Source organism: Stomoxys calcitrans, chromosome 3, assembly GCF_963082655.1.
Source record: "Stomoxys calcitrans chromosome 3, idStoCalc2.1, whole genome shotgun sequence".
NCBI lineage: Eukaryota > Metazoa > Arthropoda > Insecta > Diptera > Muscidae > Stomoxys > Stomoxys calcitrans.
Window position 1 is genome coordinate 31,980,859 of NC_081554.1, and position 14,812 is coordinate 31,995,670.

A 14,812-nucleotide genomic window follows, 5' to 3' on the forward strand; every position below is an offset into this window, starting at 1 on the left:
ACTCTTTATAGAGAAGGTGCAGTATACGCGCTGGCGGATGTAAATATTATGGAAGTACAAGGCAGATATTACCGTCTTACAGGAAGAGCGATGGACTGGGAATGACGTCACTACAGCACTAAACGGTGACGAACTATACTCTAGCTGCCATAACACGAGGCATGAATTTGTCTGTGGATTTTTGGTTAATCGGAGACTGAAACACCTTGTCTCCAGCTTTACTCCGGTGGATGAGAGGCTAGCCACAATCCGCATAAAAGCCAAATTCTTCAACATCAGCCTCATTTGTGCCCATGCCCCGACGGAATACAAAGACTAGCAGACCAAGGATATTTTCTACGAGGGCCAAGAGAGAGAATATGACCGCTGCCCCGCCCATCATATTAAAATCGTTCTGGGAGATTTTAATGCGAAAATAGGAAAGGAAGATATTTTTGGTCCAACTGTCGGAAAGTTTAGCCTTCACGAGATAACGTTCAGTAATGGGTTGAGGCTGAGAGATTTCGCCGCGGCAAAAAACATGGTAGTTAGTAGCACCAGATTTCAACATAAAAACATTCACAAAGCCACATGGCTGTCACCCGATCAAAACACGAGAAACCAAATTGATCACGTTGTGATAGATGGAATGGCATTCATCCAGCGTGTTAGATGTACGATCGATGGAGCGAATATAGATTACCTTATTGCAGCGAAGGTTCGCACCCATTTGAACATGACGAGGAAAGTACGATCTGACACTGTACGGAAGCTATACATTGAAGAGCTACAAACACAACAAATGGCAGCGGCATACTCCACTCGACTGACCAAACTGCTTGATGAAAGCACTCCTTGTTCCGATGATATAATGGCGCAGTGGAAAACTATTGCCCACTCCTTGGAAACCGCCACAAAATCGGTACTTGGGTACCGGAAGCCTCCTCCAAGAAACCCATGGTACGACCAAGAGTGTCGAGATGCTACTGAAGCCAAGAATGCGGCATATAGAGCAACCCTGCAATCAGTAGCAACGCGCCAGATGAAGGAGAGGTATAGGGAGAAAAGGAGAGAGGAGAAACGTCTATTCCGCAGAAAGAAACAAGAAATGGAAAGACGTGAGTGTGGGCGAATTGAGATGTACAGGAGTCAGAATGAAGTCCGGAAATTCTACCAAAGAATTAAACATGAAACCGATGGCTTTGGTGCAGGCACATCCTCCTGCAGAGACAAAGAAGGAAATCTGGTAACTGACTCAGATAACATGCTGAGGATATGGAAATAACATTTTACCCAACTGCTAGTGTCCGACGTTGGCGTCGAAGAGGATACCGCAGAACCAATCCCTGATAATGGTACATAATGTTTACCTCCTAGTCAGAATGTGGTTCAGGTAGCAGTGACCCGACTAAAGAACAACAAGGCAGTAGGAGCCGATGGGTTACCCGCTTAACTATTTTAGACCATAGGCGACACTGATAACCATAGGCGATTTGACCATAGGCGACACTGATAGGCTGAGGGTAGCATTTCTTGACAATGAAAGCTCTCAATAATGTAAAATGGACCTCAATCATGAAGGAGTTGGAGTTTCTAGGCATTAACTATACCCTTAGAAAGTTTATTAACAACTTACTTACTAACAGATTCATTACGTCGGGCTTGGGATCTGCGGATCAAAAAATATGGTTCAGCAGAGGAACACCTCAAGACTCTCCTATACTTTGGAATATACCCATTAACAATATATTATTGTCTCTGGAAAAAAAAGGTTTAAAATTGGGCGCGAATGCTGGTGACTTGGCAATTGGGGTTAGGGGAAGTTTCCCTGCACTCTAAGAGGTATACTGCAGGAAGCTGTTCGTGCAACAGCAAAGTGGGCTACCGAATGTGGTCTAGGTATAAATCCGTGCAAGACAGAAGTAGTTATTTTCGGCAGGAGATTCTTTGTACATCACAATCGCACTGAGAATTACACCAACTGATGCACTGAATTTAATGCTACATCTTGTGCCTCTCGACATTGTGTCGAGAAAATGTTAGCAGAATCGACGGAAAGCTGAGGTGAATGTGTCTTGAAAGCAGAAGTGAATGGTCTTGTGCGGGCCAATGCCTCCTAACCTCTTAGTGCTGGCGACATTTGCGAGATACTATGCCGTGTAAAAACTTCTCCACAAAAAGTTGTCATTTGGACTCGGCTATAGAAAAGAGGCCCCTAATCATTAAGCTTAAACTTGAATCGAACAGTCCTCATTGATATGTGAAAATTTTGCCCCTGCTCCTTAATGGAATGTTCATGGGCAAATTTGCATTTTTGCGAAGTATGCTGCAGCTCTGGTTCTGATGTTTCGTTGTGTTACAGCTAACTGCACTTTAGCTATTGTTTAAAAAGTTTGTCGGTAGATGTAATGATTTCCCCGAACGGGTATGTCGGCAGTTGGATAAAACACTTGCAGCATTTCGCTGTCCAGTTTGCTTGGTGTATCAGTTGTGTCTTCTGAAAACATTTAAACGGGTGTGAATCTTTGTTGCTAGGGTAATGATACAAATCGATGTTAGCATGTCCGATCGGTTGCCCTCACTGTACTGTCGTCATGATGGCGGGTGGCTGGTTATTTCCCTTCTTGTACGAAACTCGTTCAGTGGGTGTTAAGGAAGACGTCTGGATGGGTGAAGGCCAATGGGCTTGGCATTAACCCTCGCCTTTCTGGTGGAGCGGGTACTTATCATTAGAAAATAAAATGTGGGCGCTTTCGGGGGACCTATCCTGAATGGGTTTGAGTGGCAGCTCTTTCCAAAAGCGAAATACCTGAGCTCGATTCTTAACCAAATGTTGAATTAACAAGTAAGGCCAAACTTTGGATTCCCACAACCTCGGATATGCATATTAACCTTATTTAGTCAAGTCCGGTAAAAAATACCAGCATTTATGAAATGTAAGCAGTTATAACGAAATATGATCAGATTTGGACCAAACTCGCCAGGGACGTCGAGGAACTAGCACACTTAACTGTCGTTGACCAAAAAACGGGAAATTGTTCCATATGGTAGCTAAATCCGAATATAGGTCCGAATATATGTAAACTATATTCAAAATATGTAGGGGTTAATAAAACTCATGGTACCAAATATCGAATCGAATAATATTTGCAGATTTTATGGCACCTAGACATATTATTGGGAGATCGGTATATGTGACAGCTATATCCAAATATAGGCCAATCTGGACAAAAAAGGGCACGGATGTCGAAAAGCATAACACTTTTTAATGTATGAAATTTCAGCAAAATCCCCTTAAAGGGTTCAACAACTTAAATCGTTACATTGGGTTGCCCAAAAAGTAATTGCGGATTTTTCATATAGTCGGCATTGACAACTTTTTTCACAGCTTGTGACTCTGTAATTGCCAATATATAGCAGTAATATTCAAATAAAGCCCGAACTGGAATATTCAATTTGAACTGGAATATTCAAGAGCCTAACACAGCATTCTTCCTTCTTTTAGCGAAATTGGGAATTTGGCGTTTTTATGGGTCCAAGAGCTTAAAATGGGAGATATGGTAGTTATATACAAATATGGCCCATCTGGAGCGTATTCGATACGAACGTCGAAGGGCCCAACAGAATTTCAGAAAAATCGGATATTAAGTGCACTTTTTAAGCCTTCAAAATCTTAAATCTCAAGATCTTGACCATACAGGGCACGGATGTCGAAGAGCCTAATACATCTCACAGAGCCAAATCACAGCGAAATTGGTTAATAAATGCGCCTTTCTTAGGCCCAAGAACTTAATTTGGGAGATCGGTGTATATGGCAGCTATAGCCAAATGTAGTCCCATCTGGAGCATATTTGGTACGAGCGGTGAGGAGTCTACAATAACTCATTGTGCGAAATTTCCGCTTAAATCGTAAGATCGGTCTTTAATGGGGCTATATCAAGATATCACCCAATACAACCCAACTTCCAACCTAACCAGCGTTTAAGATTTTTACGATGAAATGGATATTTCGATGTTTTTCACTCGGAAAGACAAAATAAATATATCTTCATCCTTTGGTGGTGGGTATAAAAAAGGAACGTAGAGAAAAGGCTCCAAAGTGAACTAAATGTGCTCTACTCCTAACGCAACTTGATAGGAAGGGGTGGGGTACTTATGCTGTGGACAACCTGGGCATCTGTGTCATCCGTAGAATAATCAAAAAGGTACAGGGTGCAGTGGCAGTGATTATTTCTAAGGAAAAGAAAAGTGTCTGAGAGAGGCACGAGATGATCTTATTCCTTGGTACTTTTATGTTGGATTCAAGGCAACGAATATTATCCTTAGACTGGGGCTGTTAGGAACCTGGTGTTCCTTAAATTATGGACATTCTTTTGTTGTGATGGAGCGCTGGTGATGCGTCGTGGCGGCAGGCGACTACATGCGGAGCGAAGGATTATGTACTAGGCAGAACTGTAGATTCAAGGTTTTAAAGCCGTACTCTGACTTCGATTCGACGTTGAGTGTGCTTTCTTCAACTACCATTTTAGAGTCGAGGGTTAACTACTTAGCCGAAATTTAGACATCGTTTCCCGGAAATGTATCTCTGCGGTACCCCATCTTTTCCTGGACCTTCGATTAATATGGATGGCTCTTAGCAAGATAGATGCCTCGGGACCACTTGGGATTGTGGGTTCCTTGGAATTATGAACTCATATACACATCTAGACGGGTCATTGCATAGAACTCTGCTTCATACTGGGGTCAAAATCCTAATGTCACTGTAGACAATATCGATACACATGGATGGACAGACGGCGCTTAAGGCGTGAATCAGGGTCGAGACTATTTAGGGGATGCCAAGATTTTCTTAGAAGATTATCAGTTACTGTGAGCGGCCATAGGCACTTCAGGGGTTATGAGAGAGTGTAAGGAAGAACTTGTTAAGTCGTTTGGCTACAGGAGTTTGGTAGGGTGGACGCCTTCTACTATAACCGCTGGTTTGAAATGTGGGATGAGGTTTTGTGTTATAGGCTGCTCAAGTCCACGCAATATTGGATACCACTTATCCTGTGGCTGAAGAAGCAAAACACCGAATACTGATTGAAGTCCTGAGTCGTCATTGCAACGTAAACACAAAAGTAGGCGGAATTCTGTGATGGTGAGGAGGAGTGGAAGACGGTCTAGCACATTTATGTGTTTGCTATCTGCCTGTCTAATGATATGTCTATTCTCTGCTTATATGTCCGTCTGCCTGTATGACTGTATGGCCCCCCTCCCATCCTTCCGTGAAACTCAAGCTAAATTTGGAACTACCAAAGCTCGACATTTTGCATAAATAATTCTTATTAATGGTGGTCGGTTGAGATTGTAAAAGGGCGAATTCGGTCCATGTTTGGATCAAGTTTCCATACAAACCGATATATACATTGTTATATATATTGAGCCTCTGGATGGCACAAATCTTTTTCGAATGCATGTAGTGCTCTGTTATGACTACTAACATTGTCCAAATAGGTTCATAATCTGGTATAGGTCTCATACAAACTTATCCCCCGATAGGATTTCTAGGTCATGTGGAATATGCAATCCTGAGCCTATTACTTAAAATTTAGCAGATCTTGTTCTGTTTTGAGTCCCGATATTCATATTAAGTTTGAACGGAAAAGGTCCATAACCTGGTTTTTTCCCAAATAAACCGCCCTAACGATATCACTTCTTGAGCATCCTCACGGCTTAATACTATTCGAATTTAAGAACAAGTCCATCCATTCTATTATGACTTCCAATTACACTCGTTTTAGTTTCTGCCTTTAAAAAAAGACCAAAGATAAAAACAAGTGCTATCCATGTTGCAGAATATATAAGATTCGGCGTGGCCAAACATAGCGCTCTTTTACTTCTTAGTAAATAAACTGATCATGGGTGCGTATGATAACCATTTGATAAGCATGACCATAATAATACGCCACCGTGTTCGCTAATGTTTCATATCAAAATACTTGGCAAATGATTATTATACCAATCCCCCAAAGGATGGGGACATATTCATTTTGTCATTGAGTTTGCACCACATCGAAATATCCATCTCCGACCCTATAAAGTTTGTATATTCTTGATTGTCGTAAAAATATAGCCATGTCCGTCCGTCTATCCATTCGTCTGTTGGAATCACGTTACAGTCTTTAAAAATTGAGATATTGAACCGAAACTTGGCACAGATTCTTTTATTGTCCATAGGCAGGTTAAGTTCGAAGACAGGCTATATAAAACTATGTCTTGATATAGCCCCGATCTGCATATTAGACGCCTTAGGCCCATTAGAGCCACATTTATTGTCAGAATTCGCTGAAATTTGACACATTGAGTTCTGTTACGCCTCTCGATATCCTTGTCCATTCCGGCTCAGATCGACTCAGATTAAAATATAGCTGCCATATAGACCAATCTTTCGTCTTAAGGTCTTGGGCCCATTAAAGCCATATTTATTATCTGATTTAGTTGAAATTTGAGACAGTGAGTTGTGCTAAGCCACTTAACATTCTTGTTATACCATAGAATGGGGGGTATACTAATTTCGTCATTCTGTTTGTAACTACTCGTAATATTCGTCTGAGACCCCATAAAGTATATATATTCTTGATCGTCGCGATATTTTATGTCGATATAGCCATGTCCGTCCGTCTGTCCGTCCGTCTGTCCGTTCGTCCGTCCGTCTGTCTGTCGAAAGCACGCTTACTTCCGAAGGAGTAAAGCTAGCCGCATGAAATTTTGCACAAATACTCTTTATTAGTGTAGATCGGATGGTGTTGTAAATGGGCCATATCGGTCCATGTTTTGATATAGCTGCCGTATAAACCGATCTTGGGTCTTGACTTCTTGAGCCTCTAGAGGGCGCAATTCTTATCCGATTTGACTGAAATTTTGCACATAGTGTTTTGATATCACTTCCAATAACTGTGCTAAGTATGGTTTAAGTCGGTTCATAACCTGATATAGCTGCCATATAAACCGATCTTGGGTCTTGACTTCTTGATCCTTTAGAGGGCGCAATTCTTATCCGATGTGACTGAAATTTTGCACATAGTGTTTCGATATCACTTCCAATAACTGTGCTAAGTATGGTTCAAATCGGTTCATAACCTGATATAGCTGCCATATAAAGCGATCTTGGGTCTTGACTTCTTGAGCCTCTAAAGGGCGCAATTCTTATCTGATTTGACTGAAATTTTGCACATAGTGTTTTGATATCACTTCCACTAACTGTGCTTAGTTTAGTTCAAATCGTTCCATAACCTGATATTGCTGCCATATAAACCGATCTTGGGTCTTGACTTCTTGAGCCTCTAGAGTGCGCAATTCTTATCCGATTGGAATGACATTTTGCACGACGTGTTTTGATATCACTTCTAACAACTGTGCCATGTATAGTTGAAATCGGTCCATAACCTGATATAGCTGTCATATAAACCGATCTTGGGTCTTGACTTTTTGAGCCTCTAGAGGGCGCAATTCTTATCCGATTTGACTGAAATTTTGCACATTGTGTTTTGATATCACTTCCAACACTGTGCGAAGTATCGGTACATAACCTGATATAGCTACCATATAAACCGATCTGGGGTCTTGACTAATTGAGCCTCTAGAGGGCGCAATTCTCATCCAATTTGACTGAAATTGTGCACATAGTGTTTTGATATCACTTCGAACAACTGTGCCATGTATGGTTCAAATCGGTCTATAACCTGAAGCTGCTATATAAACCGATCTTGCGTCTTGATTACTTGAGTTTTTACAAGGCGCAATTCCTATCCGATTTGGCTGTAATTTTGCACGTGGTGTTTTGGTAGCACTTCCAGCATTTATGCGAAGTGTGGTCCGAATCGGTCCATACCCTGATAAAGCTGCCATATAAACCGATCTGGGATCTTGAATTCTTGAAACTCTAGAAAGCCCAATTCTCATCCAATTTGGCACAGATTTTGTACAACGGCTTCTCCTATGGCCTTCAATATACGTGTGCAATATGGTCTGAATCGATCTATAGCTTGACACAGCTCCTATATAAATCGATCTCCCGATTTTGCTTCTTGAGCCCCGAATCGAACTATAACTTGATATAGCTCCTCCTCCGTCCATATTAATTTTTCTTTGTTTGTCTTAAAAAGAGATACTGCGCAAAGAACTCGACAGATGCGATCCATGGTGGAGGTTATATAAGATTCGGCCCGGCCGAACTTAGCACGCTCTTATTTGTTTAATTTTGCCTCGATCGGTCTAGATTTGGATATAGCTGTCATATAGACCGATCTCTCGATTTTTAGTCTTAGGCCCATATTAGGCGCATTTATTATCGAATTTCAAAAAATTAGTACAACGAGTTGTGTTAGGCTCCTCGACATCCGTATTCAATGCGGTCCAGATCGGTTCAGATTCGGATATAGCCGATATATCAAGACGCATTTATTGTCCGATTTTGCCGAAATTTGGGACAGTTAGATGGGTTAGGCCTTTCGATATCTTTTCCAATTTGGCCCAGATAAGTCTAGATTTGGACATAGCTGCCATAAAGACCGATCTCTCGATTTAAGGTTTTGGGCCCATAAATAGCGCATTTCCTTCTTCAGTTTGGCCCAAATCGGCCCAGATTTGAATATAGCTGCCATATTGACGAATCTCTCGATTTAAGGTTTTGGGCCCATAAAAGGCGCATTTATTGTCCGATATCGCCGAAATTTGGGACAGTGAATTAAGTTAAACCCATCGCCATTCTTCTGCAATTTGCCCTAGATCTGTCAAGATTGCATATAAATAGATGCCATATATACCGATCTCTCGATTTAAGGTTTTAGGGCCATATTAGGAGCATTTATTGTCCGATTTCGCCGAAATTTGGGACAGTGAGTTGTATTAGGCTCTTCGAGAATTTTCTGAAACTTGTCCCAAATCGGTACAGATTTGGATATAGCTGTCATATAGACCGATATCTCGATTGAAAGGCCCCATGAGAGGCGCATTTATAATCCGATTTCACTGAAATTTTACACTGTGACTTATGTTAGGCTTTTCGACATCCGTAACGTATATAGTTCAGATCGGTTTATTTTTAGATAGAGCTACTAAAAAGACCAATATTTTATTATACACAATTGAACAATGACTTGTATTTAATAGTATTTAGTTCAAATCGAAGCATTTTTCACTGGATTTTGACGAAAGGTTGTGTACACATATATCCGAGATGGTGGGTATCCAAAGTTCGGCCCGGCCGAACATAACGATTTTTTACTTGTTTACAGTGTTATGACGAAAAGTGGTTGTTATGTACGTATATCCGAGGTGGTGGGTGTCCAAATTTCGGCCCGGTCGAACATGATGCCTTTTTGCTCGTTTTCAAATTAAATATCGTAGAAAAGGGATCTCCCATGTGGCTTGGGTAATTTTGCAATTTTTACTGATATATTTTGGTCCTTACCATGATTGCGGTGGTTTACATCTGGTTTTTTGCTCTACACACTGTTTTTATGTGTGCTATGTAACCCAATAATGGCTACTAGCAAGACGCTTTAAAATTTTTAGTGAATCTCTTAACCGTAGGATGGCCTCTAGTGGAATTTCAATGAACTTAAATAGTCTAATTGAGTCTGTTTAGAAAATAGACTAGCACTCTGACCTAATATAACTAGATAGCAGACTAGCAATTATAAGTGGGGCTAAAAAAGTAACACCAGATTATAACTAGCTTTATACATACTCCTAAGGTTTTTCTAGTTTTAGGATTTATGATGATATTCTTACAAATATTTGGCAGACCTCGTCAACTCACAACATTTTATCAACCCAATTCGCACGTTTAATATGCGAGACAAAAAAATGTAAAAATGCAAAAATTTCGTTTAACCATTTAAAGTTGAATACATAAAAAGTACAACCACATTTTGGCGGAAGGACATCAAGAATTTTAATTGCACTTAATAACCAACAAAATATAACCATTCTCCTCCACCTTTATTATTATGTCCAAAAATTTCCGGGCCAACTTACACTCTCACGTACATAACTGCCCCCAATGCAATAGAGAAATAGTTGCGTCAGTGCTGCAACGCTGTAGAAGGCATAGACCAATAGACCAAGCGAGGCGGAATTCTGAAAATAAGCAAAGAACAACAATACAAAATTGTAGCGAGAAAATTTGCTGCTCTTAACATAGAATACAATGTGATGCATTTCGTAATAGAACAAACAAAAAATTATTATTATGTTGATGTAAACAATTTGTGTTGAGAGTGTGCATTTACTGTAGTTTTCATTAAAAGAACTATGCTATGGACATAAACCTTAGCAGTTAATTATGCAGCGAGATCGGTCCACTGCTCCCCATTTACAAAAACGAACAATAATTTTAAATGTTTTGCGGTATGGAAATGTTTCATTAAGGGCACAGTGGTTTGAAAGGTGCGAAGATATGACATTGACCCAATAAGTAAAAAAAGTTAAAAAAGCAAATTAAGTTCATAGGTTGATTTTTATGAAAAGACGAAGTTTCGTCATCGAATGACAATTAATGCAACGAAAATCTAGAAAATATTGTTTATACACATAAATAGCGAAAGAAACAATGACTAGAGACGTAAGAATATTCCAAAGTAAGAAAAAATATGTAAAAGCGTGCTAAGTTAGGCCGGGCCGAATCTATATATCCTCCACCATGGATCGCATTTTTCAAATTCTCTACCCGGTATCTCTTTTTAGTCGAATGAAGGATAATGGAAAAGAAATGCTATGCTGTTAGAGCTATTTCCGTTTATGATACGATTCGGACCATAATTGAATTGAATGTTGGAGACCTGTGTAAAATGTTAGCCAATTCGAATAAGAGTTACGCTCTTTGGGGGCTCAAGAAGTAAAATAGAGAGATCGATTTATAGGGGAGCTGTATCGGGCTATAGAGCGATTCAGACCATAATAAACACGTATGTTGACGGTCATGAGAGAATCCGTCGCACAAAATTTCAGGCAAATCGGATAATAATTGCGACCTCTACAGGCTTAAGAAGTCAAGATCCCAGATCGGTTTATATGACAGCTATATCAGGTTATAAACCAATTTGAACATTATTTGACACAGTTGTTGAAAGTCATAATAAAATACGTCATGCAAAATTTCAGCCAAATCAGATAGGAATTGCGCCCTCTAGAAGCTCAAGAACTCAAGACCCAAGATGGGTTTATATGACAGCTATATCAGGTTATGGACCGATTTGAGCCATACTTGCCACAGTTGTTGGATATCATAACAAAACACGTCGTGCTAAAATTCATTCCAATCGGATAAGAATTGCGCACTCTAGAGGCTCAAGAAGTCAAGACCCAAGATCGGTTTATATGGCAGCTATATCAGGTTATAGACCGATTTGAACCATACTTCGCACAGTTGTTGGATATCATAACAAAACACGTCGTACCGAAATTCATTCAAATCGGATAAGAATTGCGCCCTCTAGAGGCTCAAGAAGTCAAAACCCAAGATCGGTTTATATGACAGCTATATCAAAACATGGACCGATATGGCCCATTTATAATACCAATCGACCTACACTAATAAGAAGTATTTGTGCAAAATTTCAAGCGGCTAGCTTTACTCCTTTGGAAGTTAGAGTGCTTTCGACAGACAGACGGACGGACAAACGGACGGACATGGCTAGATCGACATAAATGTCACGACGATCAATAATATATATACTTTATGGGGTCTCAGACGAATATTTCGAGTAGTTACAAACAGAATGACGAAATTAGTATACCCCCCATCTTATGGTGGAGGGTATAAAAAGTCACAGTTTGGTGTGGTTTATGGGTTGGTGGCATCATTAGACCGTACTTCTTCAAAGAACACGCGAATCGCAACGTTGCTGTGATTGGTGAGCGCTACCGTTAGATGATATCCAACAGTTTTTTGCCCAAAATGCAAGAGCTTGATTTGCATGACATGCGGTTTCAACAAGACGGTGTCACATGTTACACAGCTCGCATAATGATGGACCTATTGAGAGCCGAATTCTGTGAACATTTTATTTGACGTTCGGGACCGGTCAATTGGCCGCCAGATCGTGCAATTAAATGCGTTTGGACTATTTTGTGGGGCTATGTTAGGGCTCATGTCTATACAGACAAGACCGCTTCAATTGACGCATTGGGAGACAACATTGAAGCATTTATTCGTGAAATACCGGTCAAAATGTAGACAAGAGTATGTCAAAATAGGATAAAGCGTCAAAATATGCATGAAATAATTTTCAAACATTAAATTATATGGATCGTACAATCAATTCAAATACCGATTTCAAAATTTGTCTGAATTTTATGTGTTTTTTTGAAAAACTTTCCTATAGCTCTAACAAAGTCACCCTTTAGAAGTCATTGTGTAAAATTTCAGCCAATTCGAAAAAGAATTGCGCTCGTTAGAAGTTCAAGATGTAAAATAGGGAGACCGGTTCATGTGGGAGCTATATCATAGAGCTATATCAAACCGATTAAGACCATATAAGGCAAGAATGTTGAATGTCATGGGAGAAGCCAAATTTCAACCAATTTGAAATTGCGCTCTCTGGAGGCTTAAGAAGTATAATCGGTTGATCAGTTTATATGGGACCTATATCAGGTTATGAACCAATTTTGACTATACTTCGCATAATTGTTGCAAGACAAAACAGAACACTTCATGAAAAATTTAAGACACATCGGATAATAATTACGCCCTCTAGAGGCTCAAATAGTCAAGATCCCAGATCGCTTTATATAGCAGCAATATGGCAGCAATATGAGGTTATGGGAGGATTTGAACCATATTTAGCATAGTTGTTGGAAGTCAAAGGAAAATGTACATTTATTAGCCTTTCCCAAACGAAGGGGTACATTTAGTACCCTTTTTCAAAGGAAAGGGTAGTTTAATTTATCTTTACCAAAGAAAGGAGTACTTTTAGTGCCCCTACCCAAAGGAAATTGTAGTTTACGTATCCTTTTCCAAAGGAAAAGGGTAGTTTAAGTATTTGACCTTGTCAGATATCGAAATCGTCTTATTTAGGATACGTGGTGCGTTAAATTAGCCTACTTTCGTCTTTCTCGTGAACAGGCTTATTTCAGTTATCTCAGGGTTAACATTGAGACCCCTGGGTCTAGCCTAATCATTTGCTAACTGCAAGACCCTTTCGGCCCTACTGCATATCAGGTTCGGATCCTTATCCCTTAGAAGTATTAAAATATCGTCTGCATTACAGACGGGTTCAATTCCCTCTCAGCCAGCATCCGTAATAGGTCATTTGTGGTGGTGCCTTTAGCTACTTTCTCCCTTATATTTATGCCATGGGACACACAATTTATCCACCTCTTTCTTAGCATATGGTATATCCAGTATCAAAGGACCGGGTCCACTCTGTATTGGTCTAAGTATTGGATCAGTGTGTCGGTCTGCGGGATGCCAATGCAAGCCGCCAATGTGAAGGTCTTGGCATCAAAGGATATTTCTATTTTATGCACAACCTCGTGCAGGGCAATCTCCAGCGACCTGCCCTTGACATAGGCATGCTGTTTGTATTTAATCAGTTCGCTGGATGTCCTACTCTTTATCATGGTATCCACAATGGGTTCTATGGTTTTGAGTAGAAAGGACGTAAGGCTTTGGTGTCGCAAAACTTGCCTTGCCGGGCTTGGGTATAAATACCACCCTTGCCTCCTGCCAGGTTTTCGGAGTATATGCAAGTTCCAGGTACGTTATGAAAATTATGGCCAGATGAGGCGCCAGATAGTCGGCCACCTTCTGTAGTAACGTCGGAGACATCAGGTCCGGGTCACTTGAATGGTTTGAAGCTCCTTAGGGCTTCCTTGACAATAAATTCCGTTATGATAAGCCTTCGATCAACGTCATTATTCCAAGGATATTCGCCTATCCTTGTCTTCCCAATTTTGATAGAGGCGGCCATGGCCCAGTAGTACGCCATGCCTTTAGTCTTTGCCATACTTGTTACGGAGATCATTGCCCACCACAAGAAGAGTTCCTTCCTCCTTCTCCTCCCTATGGAAAACATACCATTTCTCCATGGAAATTTAGTAGTTAGAATTAAATTGTTCGACGCATTGTTGGTGCCTCGCTGTGTGTGAAATTTGTCTCGGCTTAATGTATTCTAACCAAAGTCAAACAAAATCTTTCCTTCATAGACTTGATTTAGAACAAAAATCAGTGATTTGTATACTTAGAATACAAAAATCAATTAAATGACTGGAAGAATTAGTTTCCTTAGAATTGCCTTCAAGCAAAGATTAATCCAAACAAATGCATGACTTTGAATACGGAACTACTGTGTCCTCTGTCAATTTCGGTCTGTTTAGTTTTGTCCATTTTGTTACCTTGAAAATTAGGTTAGAACAAAGGAACAACAGTAGCAAAGTTTGTATAAGAAAGTGCTCAAATAAGAAATAAAATACAATCAGCTTTGAAAACTGGTGCCACAGGTATTCTTAAGGTGTGGCAGGTAGTCAGATGGCTGCTGGCAATAGTGCCGAAGACAAAGTCTTTTCGCTGCTACTGGCAATGTGGGCTGACGGCTGATGGCTAATTGCTGATGATGTTGACAATGGCATGGCAACAAATGAAATGTTGGCTGTATGGTTGGTTGGCTGACTGGCTACCTTGCCTGACTGCTACTTGCCTGCTGTTGGGTGGGTAGTATTCCAATTTCAAATTACATTGAAGCTGAAATGAAATTGGTTTATTTTCATTGCCCTGCTACTGTGGGCGCTGTTCTTGATGTTCGGTGAAATGTAATGAGAAATCTTGTATTTCGTTCCATACACCCCC

At 40.3% G+C, this 14,812-nt stretch overlaps 1 protein-coding gene across 1 annotated transcript in view; it reads right to left on the reverse strand.

Moving 5' to 3' along the window:
• Positions 1–14,812, reverse strand: part of LOC106092832 (odorant receptor 22c) — a 70,472-nt gene that overhangs the window by 17,809 nt on the left and 37,851 nt on the right. The window contains exon 5 of the mRNA XM_013259759.2: positions 10,003–10,104. Coding sequence (XP_013115213.2) covers positions 10,003–10,104 — 102 coding nt within the window. The remainder of the gene's footprint in view (positions 1–10,002; positions 10,105–14,812) is intronic.